Source organism: Elephantulus edwardii, unplaced genomic scaffold (assembly GCF_000299155.1).
Source record: "Elephantulus edwardii isolate Elephantulus edwardi_28Jun2011 unplaced genomic scaffold, EleEdw1.0 scaffold00145, whole genome shotgun sequence".
Taxonomy (NCBI): domain Eukaryota; kingdom Metazoa; phylum Chordata; class Mammalia; order Macroscelidea; family Macroscelididae; genus Elephantulus; species Elephantulus edwardii.
Window position 1 is genome coordinate 7,352,086 of NW_006399895.1, and position 24,002 is coordinate 7,376,087.

General features: G+C 37.4%; 1 protein-coding gene and 1 pseudogene across 1 annotated transcript in view; both read left to right on the plus strand.

Moving 5' to 3' along the window:
- The first annotated feature begins 369 nt into the window (after nt 1-369).
- MNS1 (meiosis-specific nuclear structural 1) overlaps nt 370-24,002 on the plus strand; it is a 29,633-nt gene continuing 6,000 nt past the window's right edge. The window contains exons 1-9 of the mRNA XM_006894533.1: nt 370-601; nt 745-887; nt 1,487-1,708; nt 9,674-9,801; nt 11,314-11,416; nt 14,716-14,945; nt 16,603-16,819; nt 16,913-17,020; nt 21,563-21,820. Coding sequence (XP_006894595.1) covers nt 370-601; nt 745-887; nt 1,487-1,708; nt 9,674-9,801; nt 11,314-11,416; nt 14,716-14,945; nt 16,603-16,819; nt 16,913-17,020; nt 21,563-21,820 — 1,641 coding nt within the window. The remainder of the gene's footprint in view (nt 602-744; nt 888-1,486; nt 1,709-9,673; nt 9,802-11,313; nt 11,417-14,715; nt 14,946-16,602; nt 16,820-16,912; nt 17,021-21,562; nt 21,821-24,002) is intronic.
- LOC102860418 lies at nt 12,888-13,618 on the plus strand (annotated as a pseudogene).

A 24,002-nucleotide genomic window follows, 5' to 3' on the forward strand; every position in this document is an offset into this window, starting at 1 on the left:
AAAGAGCTTGGAAGCTGTCAATTCCATATGTAAGAAACAGAACAAACTGGATTTCAACACTTTAGAGATAGTCAAGAGATCTGACTAAAAACTGAGATCACTAGAATTCACTGGAGCGACAAAGTGACAGAAATTTTGTTCTACCAGGCTTCCCCATTCGGTCAGAAATCAATGTATTTCACTAATTTCTCTGACCTACACTTGTTGCTAATTTTTTTGCATTTAAAATGGACTTTAGTGTTTACTATGCTGATCAAATAAACCAGACAAAGATTCTGGCCATCATCTATCTGCTCCTTCATTGGTACCTGAAATAGCTTCTTCTTCTTCTTTTTTTTTTTTTTTAGCGCACTAAGCTCCATATGGCTCATGCATTTTATCCTAAACTTTACCAGTATCTTCAGTGCGGATTCAGTGTGGGCTCCGGGAAGTACTCTTCACTCACAAGATGTCACACACAGTACCCCAGCAGGAACTCCAGATACTCAATTACAAAAAAAGTCATCAAACTTGAAGATGGAGGGTGCACGGTGGGTGGAAAGTTCTTCATATAGAAGAGAAGAATCTGTAACAGTTTCCACATTGCCATTTGGTTTCAAAAGTTAGAGTTCGTGCGCTTGGGGGAAATGTTGAGCTCTAGCACACTAAAAGAAACGGCCAGCCTGAATCATGGGCCTGTTTAGGAGGCTGGTTAGCGGGCTCAAAAGAAGCTCTGCGCTGATTGGATCCTGTTTCTGCCAATAGGAGGCCACGTGCAGGTTGACCTTGGTCCGGGGATTGGCGGCGCTCAGGCGGTTGCTGGGACACCGCGTAAACACTGTGGAGTGGCGCTGGAGCCGTCCGCTCGGCAGCTGCTCTCTGCTTTAGCTGTGGAAAGTGGCGGTCGCGTGAGGCAGGATGTTTTCACCGCCCAAGATGGTGAGCTGGTCTTAATGGTGGAGGGCTTGAAATACTTGTTTAATTTTTAATTTCGTTGAGAGCCATCAGCTTTTGCAAGTTGCGCTGCTAACCCAAAGACAGCGCCTTCTCTGATGGCTCAAATCCACAAGCAGCACGTCCGGAGAAAGATGTTTGTTGTTGTTATCGTTGATACGTGCTGTCTAGTCGGAACAGATTGTGAATTTTCAAAAGCAGCTAATCACATAGGAGGAGATTGCTCATCCTTCTCCAGCTGGTGGATTTGAACTGTGTGCCTTTGATAGCAGTGCAGCTTCTTAGCAATTGGCCCATGACTAAGCTCCAAAACTCCCCTGGAGCGACAGTCATGTGTCAGTTCTGACTTGACGGTTATAAGATTATGAGATTACTTTATTAACATATCAATGTATTTGTCTACCATATGTTACTGTTTTGTTATGGTAAATTATCTGAATGTAAGAAGGAAGCCGCTGGCCTGCAAATATTAATTACCTATCTCTGGATCTTTTAAAAATTAGACTTTGAAACCTCAAAACATGCAGACTTTTCTTTCCTTTTTGCCTTATAGGCTTCCAAAAGGAGAACTTTGAACTTTGCTGAAAGACATCAGAAATTGGTAGATGAAAACTACTGCAGAAACCTGCATATCCAAGCGCTTAAAAAGATAGAGAATCAAGTCAGAGACCTAAAGGTGAATAGTGAAAATGACAGCCGTATTGAGCAGAAGAGATTCCTCAGATTACTACAGAATGAACAGAGTGAATTGGATATGGAAGAGGCAATTCAGAAGGTAAATTTTACTGTTTTTTGTTACATTACTTTTCTCTTTTCCTTGGAAATTATGAAAGCAACTTGCTGATACTGCTGTTGTTAAGTGTTGTAGAGTTGAGCACAACTCATAGCAAGCCTATGAACAAAAGACCTGAACCCTGGTTTGTAACTATCGTTGTTTCTCAAAGTTAATAGAGTTTCCAGAGGCATGTTGTTTAGGAAGTGGATGCCACTCCTGTTTACAAGCCTGTCTTAATCCTGGAGTTCCTCCAAACACTATCCACCATGGCTAACCATTATGGCATTTGACACACCAGTGTCACTGCATTCATTATCACCGCAAACCCAAGCTACCTCAGTACAGTTGACAGACCAGTGCTATACCACTTCGAAAAATGTTCATTCCAAATGCAGTTAACACCAGGCTGAGGGTCTAGCCGACTTTTAAATGCACAGGCCCACCCAACTAGAATTGAGTAAAGATAGACAAGACAATCAGGTAAATAATGCCTCCCTGTGTGTTATGCCAGTATAGTGATAAATGGTTGGGTTCTTGACACTGGACTGCATATCTTTGAATCCTAGTACGGCCCTTGGAGGACTTCCATTGCCTAGTTTGTAAAGTTGCACTGCTAACCCAAAGCCAAGCCGCTCTTTCTGATGATTTAAATCTACAAAGAATGAGATTGGCAATCTCCTTCCATGTGAATTACAGCCTCAGAAATCCATGGGAGGGTCAACTATAAGCTGATTCCAACTCAACACCAATAATGGAGACTGCAGTCTATTACCTGTAGAACCTTGGGTTAAGTGCTTTTTTATGTCTCGGTTATAAAAAGGGATGTAATAATAGTACCTGTTTCATGGAATTGTAATAACTAATACATTTAAATCAATTGTTGTAATAATTAATACATGTTTGCCTGGCACAGGTAAACATTTTATTTTTATATAAGAACACAATCTGTAGTTGTAGCAGCCATAATTTTGCTTAACTAGGTACAATTGTGATACATTCCACAAAATTCCAAAGTCAAATACTTATTAGTAAGATTATATTGTTTGAATTTACTGAAATTAAACATATACATTATTTGGTAGTAGAAAATGAACATTTTTCTACTACCTAGTAGAAAGCATTACCACCTAATACTTAGTGTTAAGCATTTTTACAATTTTTAAAAATATTTCCCTGAAGAATTCCAATACTTCACAGATACAAAACTCCTGCAATATGCAGATTATTTTCAATGGAAATTTCTAAAAATTCTGAAAACTCAAAATTTATGAAGAAGAGATGCTAAAAAGAATGGAAATAAGACACATGAGAGAATGAATTTTTATACATGTGAATAAGTTATTCTGATATTTCAGTGTTTTTTGAGTGTCTATTCAAGACAGTGGGAAATAGGAAAAGCAGGTCTTAAAATTGACCTTTAAAGAAGTTTCTGTTGGTTTAATCTGTAGAATGTTGCACATCTTACCACAATTGGTGCCTACTTTTTTGTATTCAGATTAAAAATGCTTTGTCGTGATGCCTTTTTAACCCTGAACAGTTAGACTCTAGGAATTAGATTTTTAAAAGTTCATTGTGGACTCATGCATCTATATATATTTGGAGTCACTTGTGCTTTTTATTACTTTTGATGCTTAAGTCAAATCTCTTTTTATACTTAAATGAAAGCTCTGGTGGTCTAGTGGTAAGAAGCTGTGCTGCTATCCCAAAGGTGTGTAGTTCGTATCTACCAGCTGTTCTGTGGGAGTAGGGTGAGCATTTCCTCCCATGCAGTTTACTGCTTCTGAAAACTCACTGGAGCTTCATCCTTGGGTCAATTCTGACTTGATGGTGGTGGTAGTTGTTGTCAAGTACGACTCAGCAACCCTTTTGAATAGATCTGAATCTCATCCTATCCTGTGCCATCCTCACTATCTCAGAGAGAATGAACCCCATTTCTGCAGTCACCATGTCAGTCCTTCTCAAAACATATCCTTTTCCATGGAATAGCCTCTCCTAGCAACATGTCCAAAGTATGAGAGATGAAACTTTGCCATCCTTTCCTCCAAGGAGCACACTGGCTATATCTTTTACAAAATATACCTGTTCATTCTTTTGGTGGTCCAGGGGATTTTCATTACTCTTCTCCACACCACAACTCAAAGGCATCATTTCTTCTGTTATCCTTATTCATAGTCCAGCTCTCAGATGCATAGGAAGTAATTGAAAAAAACATGGCCTGAATCAGGCTCATCTTAATCTTAAAATTGACAATACTGTTCTTCAGTATTTTGGAGTGATACCTGAGAACAGACTTGCCCAAAGCAATACATCTTCTGATCTCCTGACTGCTGGTTCCACAATGTTGACTGTGGATTGAAGAAGACAAAAAACATTAACAGTTTCAGTACTTTTTCTGTGTCTCATGATGTTGCTCACTGGCCCAGTGGTAAGGATCTTTGTCTTCTTGATGTTAAGATGCAATCCCTATTGAAGGCTTTGTCTTCTGCAACAAGCGCTTCCCTTTCAGCAAGCAAGGTTGTGTTATTTGCATAACACAGGTTCTTATTGATTCTTCCTTTGATCCTGATGCCACATTCTTCTTCATAGAGTCCAGCTTCCATACAAATCGAATAGATAAGGATAAAGACTACATCTCTGAGGCACGCTCTTTCCAATTTTAAACCATACAGTGTTTCCTTGTTGAGTTTGGATAAGATCTTCTTTGTTTCAGTTAAGTGTACTGAGACTCACATTCTTGTCGATGTTAACCATAGTTTGTTGTTACCTGCACAGTCAAATACATTTATATAGTCAATAAAACAGATAGACATCCTTCTGATATTCACTACTTGACAGAACATAACAACAGTAATAACAAATTGTCTTATCCTTCGCTGATGAATGTCCTTTTTGTTGTTTTCCATGTCCTTTGGTTAATATTCATTAAGTCTTTGATAGTGTCCTTGCCTCTTGTCAGAAGAAAATATCCTGTATATGAACTCTGTAAGGAAACCAGTATGTTGTTGTTACTATGTGCCCTCAAGTCGCCTGTGACTCATAGTGACCCTATGAACAACAGCCTTGGTCTTACAGGCTGAAATCAAGATGTTGACCAGCATACTTTCCCTTTAGAGTCTGAGTTTCTCTTCTAAAATAGTGAGAGGGTTTTAGCAGAATTTATTTGCTTGTAGTTATGAGAATGAGGCCCTCATCTCCTAGAGAGCTCCTAAAGTTCCCTGCCACATGGAACTCATTACATCATGCAGCTTGCTTTTCTAAGGCCAGCAGGACAGCAAATAATGTTTGTGTCACTTTCAAAACCTTGCCTGATGAGGTCAGTCCCGCCACTGAAAACTATTTTCAATTTTTTAATGTCTGTTTGTTATTCTTTTATCTTCTGATGTTGCTTTTGTTGTTATGTGCCTTCGAGTCACCTGCGACTCATAGCAACCCTATGTACAACAGCCCTAAACCCTGCTCCGTCCTGTGCCAGTCTCACTGTCTCTAACACACCTACCCCGATTACCCCAGTCACTAAATCAATCTACCTTCTCCTGTGCTGTCCCTCTACCCTCCCAAGCATAACATCCTACTCCAAGGACTGGTTCCTCCTTGCAACATGTCCAAAGTACATCAGACAAAGCTTTAGAATCCTTGCCTCCAAGGAGCAGCCTCTCCAAGATGAACCTGTTAATTTCTTGCTAAGAAAATGGTACATTCAGTACTCTTCTCCAGCACCACAGCTCAAAGGCATTAAGTCTCCTTCTATCCTCCATAGTCATTGTCTAGCTCTCTGATGCATAGCAAGTGATTGCAAAGACCATGCCCTGTTTCAGTCGTGCCTTAGTCTCCAGAGAGACACCATTGGTCTTCAGTACTTTGGAGAGGTCCCTAATAGCAGACTTTCCCATGGCAAAACGTCTTTTAATTTCCTGGCTGCTGTTACCAAGAGTGTTGACTGTGGAGCCAAGCAAACTAAAGCTGTGAACAATCTCAGTCTCTTCACCATCATCCTGATGCTGCCAATAGGCCCAGTGGTGAGAATCTTTGTCTTCTTGATATTGAGCCTCAATCTTTATTGTTGTTGAGGCTAACTTCTTTGCTAGCCTTACTATACTAGGAAGTGGGAAACATGTCTTAGAAGTTCAATATTGCCACAAATTCTCCACTAACACTGGAGGATGTGAGGGTCATGTTACCAAATAGAAGACTTGAAAGCCCTGACTCCCAATTTTGCTTTCTCTGGAATATTAATGAGGTTAATGAGGTGCCTCATTATAACCTCATGGGTGGAAGTCTACCCTCTCCATAGAACCTTTGCATGTGAGGATACAGATAGGCCACAGCTGTTTTTTTTTCTGTGGTGTCTGGATGAAGTAGACCATTATATTATCTAAAAGTTATCTGTTGCGCTTGCATCCTTTTTCTTCTTCCCCTTTGACTGGAGAGAGCAGGCTATTGTTAAATCTCTTTTTGTCTGTTTTGGGATTTCTGACTTCTTTGGGTAGGATATATGAGGCAAAAAGAAAATTATGGTCTTTAGCAAGTCATTTTTCTTCCTTTTTGCTCATTTCATAGTCTTCTCCAAAAGACTTTTTTCTGTATGTAACATCTTGGGGAAAGTACCTCTTTTGTTTAAGTCTTTCTTAAACTAGCATTCTCTCCTGCTGTTTTTATTGTTTTAAAATTGTCAGTGACTTGTAGAGGTTATCTCCTAGGAAGTCCCATTAAGTTAAAAAATTTTTTTATTCATTCATTGTTGCACATTTTCTTCCCTCCTCCTTCCTAATCGCTCTCCCAGTCCACTTTGCCATGCACCTCTTGTTTGAGATTGTTGTTATACATATAATACCGAATCACGTATTTCCTTCATCTGTTCCAATGCATTGTTCATTATCTCCTCTCCGTTCTCCCACACTGTCCCAATGTCAGTCCTGTTTTATAACAACAGTGTTATGCAGTATTTACCCCTTTGTGACTGAGATATTTCATTCAGCATAATGCCCTCCTGGCTTCTCCATGTTGTGTAATGTTTTATGAGTTCATTGTTTTTCAGTACTGCATGATACTCCATTGTGTGTATGTACCATATTTTTCTTTGCATTCGTTTGTTGATGGGCACTTGGGTTATTTCCATTTCTTTGCTCTTGTGAGTAATCCAGCAGTAAATATGGGTGTGCATGCATCTGTTTGCCTTGTGGCTCTGGTTTCTTTAGGGTATATTCCCAGTAATGGACTTGCTGGATCTAATGGTATTTCTATTTTCAGTGTTTTGAGAAAGTGCCAGATTGCCTTCCATAGTGGTTGTACCATTTTACATTTCTGCCAGCCATGAATAAGAGTACTAGTCTCTCCAAACCTCACCAGCATTTATTGTTTGTTGCCCTGTTGAAGCTTGCTTTATTGCTGGGGTGAGATTATATCTCAGTTATTTTGATTTGCATCTCTCTGATAGCTAAGGATTTCCAACATTTCTGCATGTGTGTGTTTGGCATCTGAATGTCTTCTTTGGTGAAGTGTCTGTCCTTTGCCCATTTTGTGATTGGATTGTTTACCTTTTTCTTGTTGAGGTGCTGGATTTTTCTGATTATTTCCTTATCATTTACCTTCTAGTCTTTTCCTGAAGTTTCTCAAAAAGTAGAAGTAAGACTAAAGGGCAATTAGATACAAGTATATTTCATAGGTGATAAAATATTACACCATATAATTTTCATGTCATATCATATCAAGCAAAACATAATTTCAGATTGTCTTATTGTTGGTGATATTAATATTGGTTAAAATAATAACAATCCAACCTGCTTTGTCAAAACATTGAGGCCTCTGTAAGGGCAGTAGCATCTGACCTTCACTAACTGTACAAAGTGGAAAATCCCCATCAAGAACATCCACACCACAAAGCTGATTCCTGTGAGGTGACATGTACTGTGCTTTTGTACCTTCTGTCACTTCTAATACCAGCTTTCCCTGCCATGACTTTTACTGCTTGGTCTGCAGATCCCCTTGCAATAGCCACCACACACACAAAACTCACAGAAAGTACTCATGATTATAGGTGTTTTAAAGGTATCGATCATATAAGCCACTATTCTAGGAATGAAAAATTGAGGAAGAATGGTGTTGCATTCATAGTTAAAAAAGATAATTTAAAGTTCTATCCTGAAGTACACTTATGTGTCCGGACACTCTCCAAACACATACAAGGAAAACTTATTAATGCAACTATTATTCAAATATGTTGTTGCTTTGAACCATAGAGTCAAAAGTGACCAATAGTTGACCCTCTAGTAGCAGATTTTCAGAAGCAGTAAATCGCACAGGAATTCATTCCCTTCTTTCTCCTACAGAGCAACTGGTGGATTTGAACCATTTAGCCTTGCATTGGCAGTGTGATTCTTTACCATTTACCCCTAAGCCACCAGAACTCCCTTTATTAAAATATAAGCACAAAAAACTAAAGCCCAAGAGGAGTAAATTTAGCCTTTCTATTAACTTTTGCATGCGAGTTTGGGTGCCTTAGTAGTGAGAAATTGCACTGCCAACACAAAGGTACATGGTTTGAATCCACCAGATGCTCCACAATGGGCAGTGTCCTCCTGTGTGATTTATTGCCTCTGAAAACCCGCTGGGGGCTCAGCTGTCGTTGGTTCTGACTAGACTGTAAACAACAAAAACAAACTTTTTTTTTTTACATCACAGCATTATATTTATAAAAATGTATTCATTTCCTCTAGGTTTTCACATAAAAACAAACTTTTATAGTCTGAAATTAACTACACATGCAATTATTACATTAATAAGATTGGTGATTAGAATGCAAAACTTGGAAACAGTGAAGAAATAGTAGTCGGAAAGTATGAACTGGTGACAGAAATGAGGCTGGAGAAATGAGTGAGTGAATTTTGTGCATTCAATGATTTATTCATTGCAAATACCTATTTTAAGAACCACAAATGACAGCTATGCACATATACCTCACCTGGTGGGGACTACACAGGAATCCGATTAACTACATTTATGGAATTAATTATTAGAGAAGTCAAAACCAGGCCAGATGCTGATTGTGCAACAGATCATCAATTATTCATGTGCAAGTTCAAATTGAAGCTGAAGAAAATGAAAACAGGCCAACAAGAACCAAAATATGACCTTTAGCCAAATTCCACCTGAATTTAAAACTCATCTGAAGAATAAATTTGAGACATTGAACACTAATGATTAAAGACCAGGTGAATTGTGGGATGACATCAGTGATATCATTCATGAAGAGAGCAAAAGATCATTACATAGACAAAGGAAAAAGAAAAGACCAAAATTGTTATCAGGAGAGACTCTAAAAACTTGCATTCGCGCATTGAGAAGTCAAAATTTAGGGAAGAGATGCAGAAATAGAAGAGTTGAACAGAAGATTTCAAAAAGCACCTCTAGAAGACAGAGCAAATTATTATAATGGGATCTGCAAAAAGCTGGAGTCAGAGAATGAAAAGAACTTGCTCAGCATTTTGCAAGCTGAGAGAATCAAGGTGTGATCAAAATATTGAATGATCTAGAAAGCATCCAAAGAAGATGGAGAGGATACACAGAGTCCCCTGTACCAAAAAGAATTGACTGACCTGGTTGATAGTTACCTAAGAGAATACTGTGAGTGCTTTTTACTATTGTTGATATTTGAAAGTTTCCATATGAACATGCTTGAAAACTATTTCTTGAAATAATATTTTTAACTTTAAAATCACATTAATATTTTAATTCTATATAAATAATAACAGGTTTTACCATTACAGAGGAATTTGCAAAACATAATCTCTTGAATCAGCTGTGAAAAGACATCCTCAGGACACTTTGAGAATTATAAAACACATGAAATATTCAACCATATCTCCTAGGGAGTTTGCAGTTTTGTGTTAGGGAACAAATTAATTCATCCTAAAAGAAAAAAGAAAGGATGCTGAGGGGAAATAACGAAAACTATTTTTTCTTATGTAGGCAGAAGAAAACAAAAGATTGAGAGAACTCCAGCTTGAACAAGAAGAAAAATTGGCTGCAGAGTTGGCGAAAATAAAACATGAAAGCCTAAAAGATGAAAAGATGAGGCAACAAGTAAGAGAAAACAGGTACTTGGTCTCTCTGAATAATTTCGTTTACAAGAAACATACATAGATATTATGAAATAATATTTTTCATACTATGAAAACGATGTAGATATTAAAGATTATGAATAGTTACCAGGGCAGGGGAAGGAAGAAGAAAAGGAGAGTTTTTGTTCAGGGTGGGAAGACATTGAGTTTATGCTGTTTTGGTTGAGGACAGTGAAAATGGTGGCACAACTTGAAAAATATAGTCAATGTCATTGAGTTGTAAATGTGGAAATTGTGCTGTAGAATGCTAGACACTTATGCCTTTTTCACTTCTATTTAAAAAACAAAAAGTAATTAATTTTAAGCTATACCCTGCAGAGAGATGACCTCATTACTGTAGCAAAACTGTTTTCTCAAATGGGATTACAGCCACCCAAAAGCCAAACCCAACCCCCTGTCCTAGAATCATTGTGACCGTTCACTGGATTTCCAAGCTTGTCATAGTGCAGGAAAAAATTGCCCATTTTCTGTAGAGCTAGATTCTCACCACTGGACCAATTGGCAGCGTCAGGATTGATGGTGAAGAGATTGAGATTTTTCACAGCTTTAGTTTTCTTGGCTCCACAGTCAACACTCTTGGCACCAGTACCCAGGAAATTAAAAGGCGTATTGCTATGGGAAAGTCTGCTGTTAGGGACCTCTCCAGAGTACTGAAGAGCCATGGTGTCTCTCTGGAGACTAAGGTACACCTGATACAGGCCATGGTCTTTTCAATCACTTGCTGTGCATCAGAGAGCAATGACTATGGAGGATAGAAGGAGAATTGATGCCTTTGAGATGTGGTGCTGGAGAAGAGTATTGAGAGTACCATGGACTGCTAGGAGAACAAACAGATTCATCCTGGAAAGGGTTAAACCGGGTAGCTCCTTGGAGGCAAGGATTCTGAGGCTCCATCTAACATACTTTAGACATGTTGTAAGGAGAGACCAGTCCTTGGAGAAGGACATCATACTTGGTAGGGTGGAGGGACAGCGCAGGAGAGGAAGGTCCTCTATGAGGTGGATTGATTCAGTAACTGGGTTAATCGGGATTGGAGTGTCAGAGACAGTGCAGTTGGCACAGGACAGAGCAGAGTTTAGGGCTGATGTACATAGGGTCACTATGAGTCACAAGTGACTCAATGGCACGTAACAACAACTGGTGGATTTGAAGCACTGGACACTTGAAGCCCTTTGCTTAGCATTGCAACATGCCACCACAGTGCCTGTTATATCCACGGACCCTTATAAACCCAAATGCTAACTCTTTTGCCATCAGATCACTTCTGATGCACAGCAACACTATAGGACAGAATAGAACTGCCCAAAACATTACCATTCTGATTTATTTTTGGATGAAGAGAAAATGCATTTTATCCAAAATATTTAATTATCTTAATGTAGTTAGAAAAGAAATATAAAATTCTGAGTATAGATTATGCTTTGTAGTAGGACCAGAAATATGATTCTTATACTTAAATTTCTATGTTTTTCTCTTTTTTTAAAACAGTATTGAGCTCAGAGAATTAGAGAGGAAATTAAAAGCAGCTTACATGAATAAAGAAAGGGCAGCTCAGATTGCTGAAAAGGATGCCATTAAATATGAACAAATGGTAATTATGTTTCTGATTATAAAGTTTTTAATGTTTTAGCTTCATTAAAAAAATTAAATGTTTTTTAGAATTATTGTAGACTATAAAATAATTTATACTGCTAGATTTCATAAGTACTTTTAGTTTTAAGTATAGAAAATTATGAATGCTTTCCTATGGAACTCTGCTTAATTATAGTAGAGCCTTTCAGGGATGTGAAAAATTGGGTTGCTTTGCTTTCCGTATGGTCTCTAATTACTTCTTGCCAACACAGTGTAAATAAAATAGTATAATCAATTATATTTGAATGTTATTAAGTTTTATTTTTAAATGTGTTAAAAATATAAGTTTATGTTGAAGTTTCCTGTTTTATAAACAGTTATCTTATGTTGCTATTTTTAATCTGCTTATTTTCCTAGTGTTTAAAATACTACCAAGTTCAGTACAAAAGTTATATACATTCTTGGGCAAAGGAGTTTCAGGGGGACTCACCAGTAATGTTACATAATGTGCATATACAATTTATTGTTGAGGAAACATTTAGAAGCAGAGAAATCAGGTGCACATGTTCCCTTGAGCTGTCATTATCACACAGAAAGGCCAGATCTGTGTTTGAAGGTCTTATTGAGGCATCTAGTCTTTACCTTTCTCTATTTCCCTATTCACGTGTATGGCATTTTAGTAGTGGAGTTCTGTCTCTGCTGATCTCTTTCACAGATGTTACATAGCTATTACAGAGGAAGAAGTAGAGGTCAGTGATTAGGCTTTTAAAGTTGGGTAGAATATGTTGTAGCCTGTGGGGGGAAAAATAACAGAAAAATTTTTAAAGGATAGTTTATTGACCATTTGTACTTTTTATAAACTTGTACACATGTATATTTTAAAAAACACACACAAATAAATAGATATTTTGTATATCATTGTGCACATATATGCCACATACACCTGTATGATTAGAGGAATGATACAAAAATACTTAACCTGTGCAGTACAGTAAGGGTGCCAAATAATAATAACTGGCTGTAAATGATGTGTGTGTGTGTGTGTGTGTGTGTGTGTGTGTGTATAGTTGTTGTTGGTTGCCTTTGAACTGAGCACAACTCATAGCAACCCCATGAACAAAAGGCCTGAAGCCCTTCTACAACCATTGACATTTATCATAAGTTCATAGAGTTTCTGGAGGCAAGTTATTTAGGAAGTGGATGTCACTCCTGCTTCCAAACCTGTCATAAAATGTTATTGGTTGAGTCACCTGCAATGCATAGCGACCGTATGTATAGCAGCTTTGAATTCTTCCCTGTCCTGAGCCAGTGTCACTAATTCTGACACACCAACACCCATAGCCCCAGTCACTGTTATCAATCCATCTCATCCAGGGTCTCCCTCTCCTGTGCTGTCCATCCACCCTTCCGAGCATGATGTCCTTCTCCAAGGACAGATCTATGAGTCTTCATTTGTATTAATAGACAAAAAGTATAGAGGATTAAACAGCATGGTATGGTAGGAGATAAGAAGTGGTGGAGAGACTTCTTTCCTACATCTTATTGGTACAACTTAATAGCCTTTTTGTTTGTTTGTTTCTCCACCCTCTCCCCCTTAATACCTTTTTAAGAATAAACAAGAGATATATTCTTTAACTGGTGGTTTGCAGTTTTCATTATCCTGTCAGTTGATGTTGTTTAGACATTTGTAGACCTTTCAACTTGACTCCCAAGAGAATTCTTGGCTATTTTAAAAATAAAATTGATTATCAGAAATTAAATTCAGCTCTTTTTCTGGAATCCATGGCCATGCCAATGTAGGCAACTGCTGAGGTCTTCATACTGCCAGAAAGCTGAGCAGCCGCTGATGGTACCAGAACTGGCATGATAAACAGTACAAAAAAGCCCATTTGGGCACAGCTCTGAAGGCCAACCCCTGTGGAGGTGCTTCTCATGCAAAAGGAATTGTGTTGGAAAAAGTGAGTGTTGAGACCAAGTAGCCAAATTCTGCCACTACGAAGTGTGTCAGAGTCCTTATCACCAAGAACGGCCAGAAAATCATAGCCTTTGTGCTGAATGATGGCTTGAGTTTTATAGAGGGAAATGATGAAATTGCAAAGGTTTGGTCACAAAGGTCAGATTGTTGGTGACTTTAGTGGAGTCCACTTTAAGACTGTCAAAGAGGCCATTGTATCTCTTTTTGGCTTTATACAAAGACAAGAAGGAATGACCAAGATCATAAGTTTTTATGACAATGTCATAGTAATAAACTTCCAAAAAATAAAAAAGAAATTAAATTCAGATACCAAATTTAAGACCTGACTGTCACCATTCTTCAGTGCTACTTTTAGCCCTGCCTCTCTGAATCTTATCCCTAAAACAAGAACATTGTCTTTCTGTAAGTGTGTAGTACTCTGTGCATGATTTTTTTTCCATTTCATATTTTTTATAAAGAACTTAGTACGACATATCAAAGAAAGATCTACAAAAGAGACTTTTGGTAAAGCTGTTTTAATGGTATATATTGAAGATAGCAGATCATAAAAGACATTTAGTGTTTGTATTTTGATCTGTTTCATCTTTTGTGTTTGATGCTGTTCCAGCATTTGGGATGGGATTTAATGGCAATTTTATGAATTTCAGAGATATTTTAACTTGAAACTTTTTTGTGTGTAAATGAATGAATAAATTAAGGGTTTAGCTGATCACTTGAAGAAGCAGGATTTTCTCTAATGCAGAAGAAATGATGTTGAGTGAATTAAAAACTTCAGAAAGCAGGAGAGTGGCATATGGAACTCTTTTAAGTTAAAGTGGCTGCATGGAATCTTTAATATGTAAAAAGGTGAGACTTCAAAAGCCAGTGACAGGAAATAAAATTTAGCCTAGAAGAAGCTTAATAGTGGTAGTCATTTAATAGCAGATCTGTAGGCAAGAAGTTAGTATAATCCTTATTCTAAATAGAAACTTATACATAATGGAGCTAAAAATGAAGTATATTGCCTAAAGCAACTTACAATAAAAAAAAAGGATGACTAATGCTTTAGTAGTTTAAATAATTGCATTATTAATAAAGTACTTGTATTTTTATGTTTTTTCAAAGTATGGATTTACTAGTTATCACTGTCAGATATTACCCAAGAGAGTCACTTTTAAAAATATGAAAGCCTTTTTAAGCTCATCATCCAAATTCCCCTGATGGCAGTAACTTCACTTTTTATCCAGATGGTGGAAATATTTTCTGTTACAGGCTTTATAATAGTGAATCACATCTGGTTAAAATATTCTGTTATACTCTGCTTAGACTTGAAAATGTAAAGATAAATTTTATTCTTACAACAGCAGCGTGATGCTGAAATAGCTAGAACCATGATGGAAGAGCATGAAAGAGTAATAAAGGAGGAGAATGCCGCAGAGGACAGACGCAACAAAGTCAAAGCACAGTACTATGGTGACTTAGAGAAGCAATTGGAAGAACAAGAAAGAAAGAAGCAGGAAGCTTATGAGCAGTTGTTGAAAGAGAAACTCATGATTGATGAAATTGTTAGGAAGATCTATGAAGAAGATCAATTGTAAGTTTGTCCTGACATTCTTAAGTGGCTAAATACTGATATTAAATTTATCATCATTTTATGGTGACGATGTAAGACACCTAGGTCAGTGCCTGATACATACTAAGGACTTAGTAAATGTTGTTGTGTCTTTGAGTCAACTACAACTCATAGCAACCGTGTGAACAACAGCTTTGAACCTTGCTACCCTCACCGTCTCGAACATACCTAACCTCTTTGCTATAGTCACTGTGAAATTCATCTCATCCAGTGTTTTCCTCTTATGCTGACCTTCTGCCCTTTCAAACATGATGACCTTCTCTAAGGACTGACCCCTCCTGACAAAATGCCCAAAGTATATGAGATAGAATTTAAAAATCCTATCTTCCAAAGATCAGACTGGTTTCATTCTCTCCAGGATTGACCTGTTTGTTCTCTTGACACTGCGTGATATGTTCCATTCTCTTTTCCAGCACCACAACTCAAAAGCATTAATTCTTCTGTTATCCTTAGTCCTTGTCCATCCCTCAGATGCATAGTAAGCAATTAAGAAGACCATGGCTTGGATAAATGTTAGTATTATATAAAGTGAAACTAACTTTTCCCATCCTTGATAAACATGTAATCTTATTCTAAGAAATAATTCTTAAAGGACTGAAATACTGAACATTTTTCTTAAATATGTTCTGAGGCTCCGTCTAACATACTTTGGACATGCTGTGAGGAGAGACCAGTCCTTGGAGAAGGACATCATGCTTGGGAGGGTGGAGGGATAGCACAGGAGGGGAAGGCCCTCTATGAGGTGGATTGATTCAGTGACTGAGGTAATCGGGATGGGTGTGTCAAAGACAGTGTGATTGGGACAGGGCAGAGCACAGTTTAGGGCTGTTGCACATAGGGTTGCTATGAGTCACAAGCGACTCGACGGCACATAACAACAACATGTCCATAGTGTATGTCAGAACACATGCTTTCTGATTAATGTCCTTGGCAGACTGCTTAAGTGTATAACGATGGCAAAGCTTATGCAAACAGTTTGTGACCTTTCTAAAATTAGATGCATAAAAACGTCATTCATGGTTTATAGATGGCATAGTCTGTAGCAAGTTGTACTGTTAACTCAAAAGCTGTGTTTGTCTGTGGAGGCACTGTGAGAGAAAGATGAGCAGTCCTTTCCCATTAAAATGTACAGCCTCAGAAACCTGGTGGAGAGTCACTGCAAGTCAGAACCAACTCAATGGCAGTGAGTTTGAATTTTAATTTTTAAGACAGTCTTGTTGTCATTGTTGTGTACTATCAAGTCAGAACTGACCCATAGCTGACCATCCAGCAGATTTTCAGAAGCAGGAATCGCATGGCAGGAGATTGCCCGTCCTCCTGTGGAGCAGCTGGTGGATTTGAACTGTGTGCCTTTGAAATTGCAGCAAAGATTCTTACCATTAGGCCACGAGAGCTCCCTAAGAGAGGCATAGCAACATTTAAACGAGGATAAATCAGTACCTGCCATTATATTTAGCAGAATAGAATAGGTGCTTATAATGTTTGTTGCATAAATGAATGAACAGACTGAAAATGAAAGCCTTTCCCCGCTACATTATCAACAAAAAGAAATTGCTTTTTTAAACTTAAATCTGCTATATTATCTTTTTTATAAAACTATATATTATTGCTTTTTTAGGGAAAGACAACAAAAGTTGGAAAAAAAGAATGCACTGCGAAGGTATATAGAAGAGTTTCAGAAAGAGCGGAATGTCTGGCGGCAAAAGAAACGTGAGGAAATGGAAGAAGAAAACAGAAAAATTTTAGAGTTTGCCAATGTGCAGAAACAAAGAGAAGAAGATCGGATAGCAAAAATTAGAGAATATGAGGAAAAAAGACTACAGCTTCAGAATATGGTATTAATATAATCACTTCTCTAATGAGAAATTCAGAGATAGTGGTTATATAATTTTGTTCATGTGAATAATTGTGTGTTTCCAATTCTATAGCTGACTCAGAAATTAGAAGAAAGGTTGCGGCAACATGAAGATTTGGAACAAGTGAGGCAAGAATTATACCAGGAAGAGCAAGCTGAAATAGATAAGAAAAAACTAAAAGTAAGACTGTAAATTGAAAAAAGTATTCACATAAAGTAGATCCTTTTGAGGTGAGGTAGTAAAGCTGCCTTTTTAATACATCTTAACACTTCATCATACATTCCTAATTTTCTGTATCATGTAAACAGGTGAACATTTATGATATTTTATTTTCATTCATGGGAGGAATGATGAAGCATTGCTGCTGTTGCTGTGTGTTATCAAATCAAAACTGACTCATAGCTGACCCCGCAATGGGTTTTCAGAGGCTTTAAATTGCTCTGGAGAAGATTGCCCATCTTTCTCCTGTGAAGCAGCCAGGACATTCAGAGTGGCTGCTTTAGGGTTGGCAGTGCACCATCTTCCCTAATGAAGTGTTAGACTGAAGTGTTAGAATAAATACCCTGTAAGTACAGTCTTTTGCAAGAGTGTTTATGTTCTACGGTTAGGATGCCTTTCTGCTCATTTAACTTGTGTACCAGGTTTTTAAGTTTTTACAGTCAGCTTCATAAAGATTCCAGTCACGTACACCTTGCAGGGACATTTTGCTCTGTCCTAAAGAGCTGCTGTAAGTTAGATTCAACTCAACAGCAGTGAGTTAGGTTTGGACTTTAAGTATGACATTTCCTTAGACTAGGGCAGCTCTCTATAAGAATAGTGTGTTTTACATTTGGGCAGTTGGTGTTCTGTAGTATACTTGTGCCAGAATACCAGTCAGATGCAGTTATTACAAGAAGCGTACTTTTCCTTTGCTCTTTTAAAAAAAGCTATTCTCTCACATTCACTCAATGACACCTAACAGCAAAAGACTTTACTTGCATGTGCTATTAATGAAATGGTTCCATAATTTCCACTTTCTTTTGAATCACTTTTCTTTGCACTGCAAACAAATACAGATCTCTTCTAGTCACTTCTTCTAAATTTCTTGGCATAGGCCAGGGGGTACATCCAGGATTCTGTCTATGTATTGAAATACTTCAGTTGATATTCCACTAATTCCTGGGCTGCATTTCATTGCAACTTTGACTTTATCCTTTAGTTCTTGACCAAATGATATTTCCTGAACGCTTAGGTGTTCAACCATGATTTGTCTATCATTTTGCCATTCTGTGGTGACTTATGTGTTGCTGTGATGATAGAAGCTATGCCACCAGTATTTCGAATAAAAGTAAATTCACCTGTGGTAGACAGGTTTCAGTGGATCTACTAAGGAGCTCTAGTGGCCTAGTAGCAAGAAGCTGCACTATAATCTGAAAAGCACACAGCTCAAATCCACCATCTACCTTCTCCATGGGAGAAGGATGAGCTGTCTCTTCCCATGGGACTTACTGCCTCTGAAAACCTGCTGAAGAGTCAGCTATGACTGATGGAGAAGGTACGATTTGAAAAGGGATTCAAAAGTATGGCTGGGTGAAGAAGAATTTGAATAGTCAACATATATATAATGAATAAAGATGCTATACTGCAGATTGGCTTATGCAACACACTCCTACTTCTTTTTAAAATTTGTCTTATTTTAAAGATGGAAAAGCTAAACTATGTTTCTCAGACATCCCTTGTCATTCTTCATGTTATCTAGATTTTCTTTTGCAATTGACTGCCTTCCACTTCACCCCAAGGTCCCCTTCCTCCTACCCTCAGCCCTATTCCCAGTCCAGTCCAAGGAAGTAAATAAAGTGAGATAGTATCCACATGGAGGAAGATCATATCATTTATGGTAGCTGTAGCAGAGTTATAATGGAATTGAAGCATGGTTTCTTTGGCCCTCTTGAAAGTTGTAGTAAATCTCTTTCTGCATAAATCAGAACAGATTTCTATTGTCTGAAAGAACACATATTAATACAAGTGTTAAGTGATAAATTGAACAATTGAGGGATATTTCCTTTTAGTTTGTATCAGAATCAGACAAAACTTGCTAGAGGAAAGATTTAAAATTTATGTCAGTTTCAATTTTCTTTTTTCAATTTTATTTCTTTTATTTTCTCCCTCTCTTTTATTAATTTTAATGAAAGTTTACAGAGACTTAGGGTTTCCATTCATTCATTGTTGTACTTTTCTCCCTGCCCACCCCCTCCACCCAAACTTCACCAATTCAGCAGTTTCTACATGTGTAATTAAGTGACATTGGTTACATTTTTCATGTTATACAATCATTCTCACACTCCTTTGCTGAATTGCTCTCCCCACTAACAAACTCAGTAAACTCTCATTTCTTATCTCTTTTGAGTTGCTATTGTCAGTGTGATCCCATATAGATAATTCTAAAATTTACAGTTCTTATTAGTTGCTGTGATGTAGGTTCAGCTTAATAAGGAATAAACTTAAAACAGGTCAAAACATTGCCTGGTCCTGTGCTGCCCTTTAGAATAATTCTTTTGTTTGAGTCCGTTATTGTGGCCTCCAAGTAAGTCCGTCTAACTGAGGATCTTGTTAGTTTTAACGGAACTTTTAGTTTGCCAACTGTGATGTCCTTCTCTAGCAATCGATCTTTCTCGATGACTAGTTCAAAACAAGCAAGACTGTAATATAGACCTACCATCTTCACTTAGATTTATTCTTGCTGTACTTGCACCAGGTCATACATAGTGATTTGTTGTTTTGGTAGTTAAAGGTACAGTTAGTGTTTTCCAGCACAACGATTTGAATGCGTTAGTTTTATTTGGCCTTTGTTTTTTGTTGTCCATCTTTTGAATGCATGTGAAATAGATTGAATTACCATGATTTGGGACAGACACATTCAAGTTCCCAGGTGACATTTTTGCTTTTGGAACACTTTAAAAAGGTCTTTTGCTGCAGATTTGCTAATGTGATACAGAATTTGGTTTCCTAACTCCTGTTGCCACAGGCTTTGATTGTTGAGCCAAGAAGAATTAAATCCTGATGTCTTCTATCTTGAGGCTGTCTATTATTCCAGTTATAAGGGGTCTTTTTTTTGTTAGTAGTTTCTTCAAATTATTTTATTAGTGAAGAACATTGTGTCTGGTTCATAGATATAATACAGCAAGAATAGTAAAATGTTTTGGCATTAAATGTGAATGATCACTGTAAACTTCTTTCAACTTTTCAATATGCTTGCTGTTTTTCAAAATAAAATGTGTGTGAGAAAAAGTTTACATGACAAGACCTCACCTACTCAAAATCAGTTTAAATTTGAAAATAGGTTTGAATTTCCATGAAAGCTTCTGTTAACTGTTGGTGGATTATTATTTGTAAATTTAAAAAAAATATAAGTAGTAGAAGACGAGCAATGGAAAAAGCAGGTTTTACTTCATAAATGTGAGGGAGTTGGAAAAAGAAATGACTTATAATTGATTTGGACAGAAGTTTCACATGAGATTTTGAAGTTAACATCATTGTTGTGGCTTCAGAACTGATTCATCACCGACCCTCTGGCAGGTTTTTGGAGGCTGTAAATCTAGGGGATGCCCATCTTTATCCTGATGAGCTGTTAGTGGATTCAGACTGCCAGAGAGACACCACCTTTAGGTTAGCAGCACCACCCACTGCAGACTACACTACCAGAGCTCCATCCAAGTAAGGATACTTAAATGGTACAAATTTCACAAGCTATAGTAAACTCTGGTGTACAAAAACTTTTATGTCAACTTTTTTCCAAATGTAATGTATGTGTTAATTCTGAATATAGACAAAAGATAGTAAATATATACAAATTAAAATGGAAAACTAGGTAAAGACAGGATAATTTCTTCTGCAATTTGTTTCTTTCACTTTGATTGTTCAGCTTTTGCATGCATCTGAAATAATTGAAAGTTTGAAAGTTCCAAGCCTTTGTCCATGGGGTTGCACTGCTAAGAAAGAGGCTGTGTCTCTAACTGTTCAAATCTACCAGCTGCTCTGAGAGAGAAGGATGGGCAGTGTCTTCCTATAAGGATTTACAGCACCGGAAACCTGATGAAGGGTGTCCCGCTTGATGGCAGTTAGTTTGATTTTGTATTTAGTCCTCAAAGTGACACCTTTATTTTTGAAACTTTTAAAAGAGACCTTTTGCAGCAGATTTGGCCAATGCGGTATGCTAATACAGTGGCAGCATGACTTCTATCCAACCAGATTTTAAACAATCAGGCAAAGGTTTACCTTGAAAAGGATTAGAAAGTTTGTGCTTTCATATTGTAACTAAGAAGAAAGGCAGCTTGGGTGGCCTGTTCATGAGGAAGTTGTGCTGCCATCCCAAAGATTGGTGGTTTGAATCTACCACCTGTTCTGTGGGAGAAAGATGGACAGTCTCTTCTCATGTAGTTTATTACCTCTGAAAGTCTTCACAGGGTCAGCTATGAGTTGATTCCATCTAGAGAGCAGTAAGTTGAGTTGCGTTGTTGAGTTGAAACATAAAACAACTCTTTTCCACCCTTTCTATAAGTCCACCAGCAACTCTGATGGAGAAAGATAGGCACCTCCTGGGTGATTTAGAGTCTTGGAAAGCCAACAAAGAATCAGCTATGAGTCAGTTCTAATTTTGATTTATGGCAGTGAGTGAGTAAGAGTTCTAGGAATCAGATAAAAATAAACAGCTATTTAACTAACTTTTTTGCCATATTCTTATAGGAAGAAGAAGAAGAAAAACTGAGAAAACAAAAGGAGATGAAGCAAAATTTTGAAGAACAAATGGCATTGAAAGAATTAATCTTACAGGCTGCAAAAGAGGAAGAAGAGAGCTTTAGAAAAGCCATGCTAGCTAAACTAGCTGAGGATGATCGAATTGAATTAATGAATGCTCAAAAACAAAGAATGAAGCAATTAGACCACAAAAAGGCTGTGGAAAAACTCCTTGAAGAACGTCGTAAACAGTTCCTCGAAGACAAAGTAAGAAAAGGCTTGGAATTTTTGGTGGCAGTGGTGGGTCCGTTGTGTTTTTTTTCTTTCTTTTTTGGGGGGTCATTGTTACTGAACAGCAATGCATTGGTTTATTAATCCACTGAACCATTTACACGCCACACAATGTTAAGTGTCTGTTTAATAATAATGAGCCATTTTCTAATGCATTTAAAAAAATGTGTTGTGCCAGACACCAAACTGGTGTTGAGAACCAGAAGAAAAATCTAAGTTAATATTATCTGTGAAGCATAGTTTAAAGTAAGAAAAATCTTTTAAAAATAAAGATACATTAAACACCTATGAGAACATCATAATGGCCCAAGTATGGGAGAGAAAAGAATCAGATCATAACTCCCTCTGGATACTGTTTTCAAGAAGATGGAATTAATCTTATTGACAGTAGAAATGATAAAGAATTATGGAAGACAACCCAAATAATAGCACTGAGGGTAGATGTCAGAGGAGTAAGTATAAAACCAGTCAAGAAATTAATAAAATAATCTCAGTTATGGGTACTAAACCCTCATGTAAATTGAAGGATCCATTGAGCAGATGTCAAGGAGAGAGAGTTAATGAGTCATGGTCACCAACTGGATATGGATTAGTGGGAGGGAATTAACACTGCTACTAATAATAGAATACTATTACTTTGGTCTTTAGTGAATAAGTAATTCAAGTGTAAGGAGATGAGAACTTATTGACAGCAATGGATACGTTTAAACATTTTTAAAGGAAGAGAATGGAATGATATCTTTTACCATATAAGTAGAGTGGAACGAATAGTTAAAATAATTCTAAATTGTCAAACATTGAAAGTTTAAGGAATATAAGTACTGGTAAAAGTGGAGTTAAAAATGATAATTATTTACATACTATGCATATTACATTTGAATAAATATGCAAGTGGAAAATACTCTGAAGGCAGTTGAATAAAAGAGTACAGCTTAGGTCAAGTTTATTTTAGAAATGCAGGTCTGCAATGAATGAATGGAAATCCAGAATCTGTAAATGTTCATTAAAATTAATAAAATAAAATTTTTTTTAAAAAGAAATGCAGGTCTGGAAATAAGTAGCAAAGAGTTCACGCCAATATGTTACTTCAAAGACTGTATTGTATTATACTGAGAAATAATCAGAGGTCCAGTGACTGAGTCTTGGGAGAACATTCTAGTGTAGGAGCAGAATAAACCTAAAACCAGCAAGCAGCGATGTGTATGGTGAGAGAATCTAATGGTATAATCATTTAACTCAAGCAAGACAGCTCCTTCCTTTGCTTCTTCCAGAAAATTTTTGGTTTTCCTCTCCGGTTAAATTAACACCACTGTTTTACTGCCATTTTTCTAAATTCCTGAAGGACATAGTTGGAAATCTTGTGTGGTACCTTTGAATTTAGATTTCCAAAGGTGAATATAATGGACAAGCCTTTCTAACTCCTGTATCCTAAATCTTAAAGACAATCCAGCTACTCATTTACCCAAACCTGATAATCTGAAATCATTCGTGCATTCCCCGCATCTCTCTCACTTAATATTTCTCACTGAACCACTAAATCCTACTCATTCAATCTCAGCTGTAATTTATAAGTCCAGCTTCTCTTTCAGTATCCCAGACAGTATTCAGTATTCTCAGACAGTATCCCATTGCACTTCTGAAATTATCTTCTAATTTAAGGTGGAATGGGGACTCTATTTCATACTTTGGGAACCTAAGCCCCTAGCTTTTATTTGTGGCATTCTTTTGCAATTCTCTTTTTCTTCATGGTCTGATTTGGATTTCGAGCCTCATGCTCATGCTTCAAACAACAGAAAGAAGGAAATGGAGAAAGGATAGAGGGAAGTACATAGGAAAGATTCATGGAAGCTGCCACATGACAAGTTTTATTCAGTTGGACCAAACCTAGTGTTAATTATAAGCACCTCTGCTATAACGGAGTCAGAAATGTAGTCTAAAAAAATAAGTGTTGTTGTTGTTATGTGCTGTCGAGTCACCTGCAACTCATAGCAACCCTGCATACAACAGCCCTAAACCCTGCTCTATCCTGTGCCAGTCTCACTACCTCTGACACACCTACCCCCATTGATCCAAACACTGAATCAATCCACCTCATAGAGGGTCTTCCTCTCCTGCGCTGTCCCTCCACCCTCCCAAGCATGATGTCCTTCTCCACGGA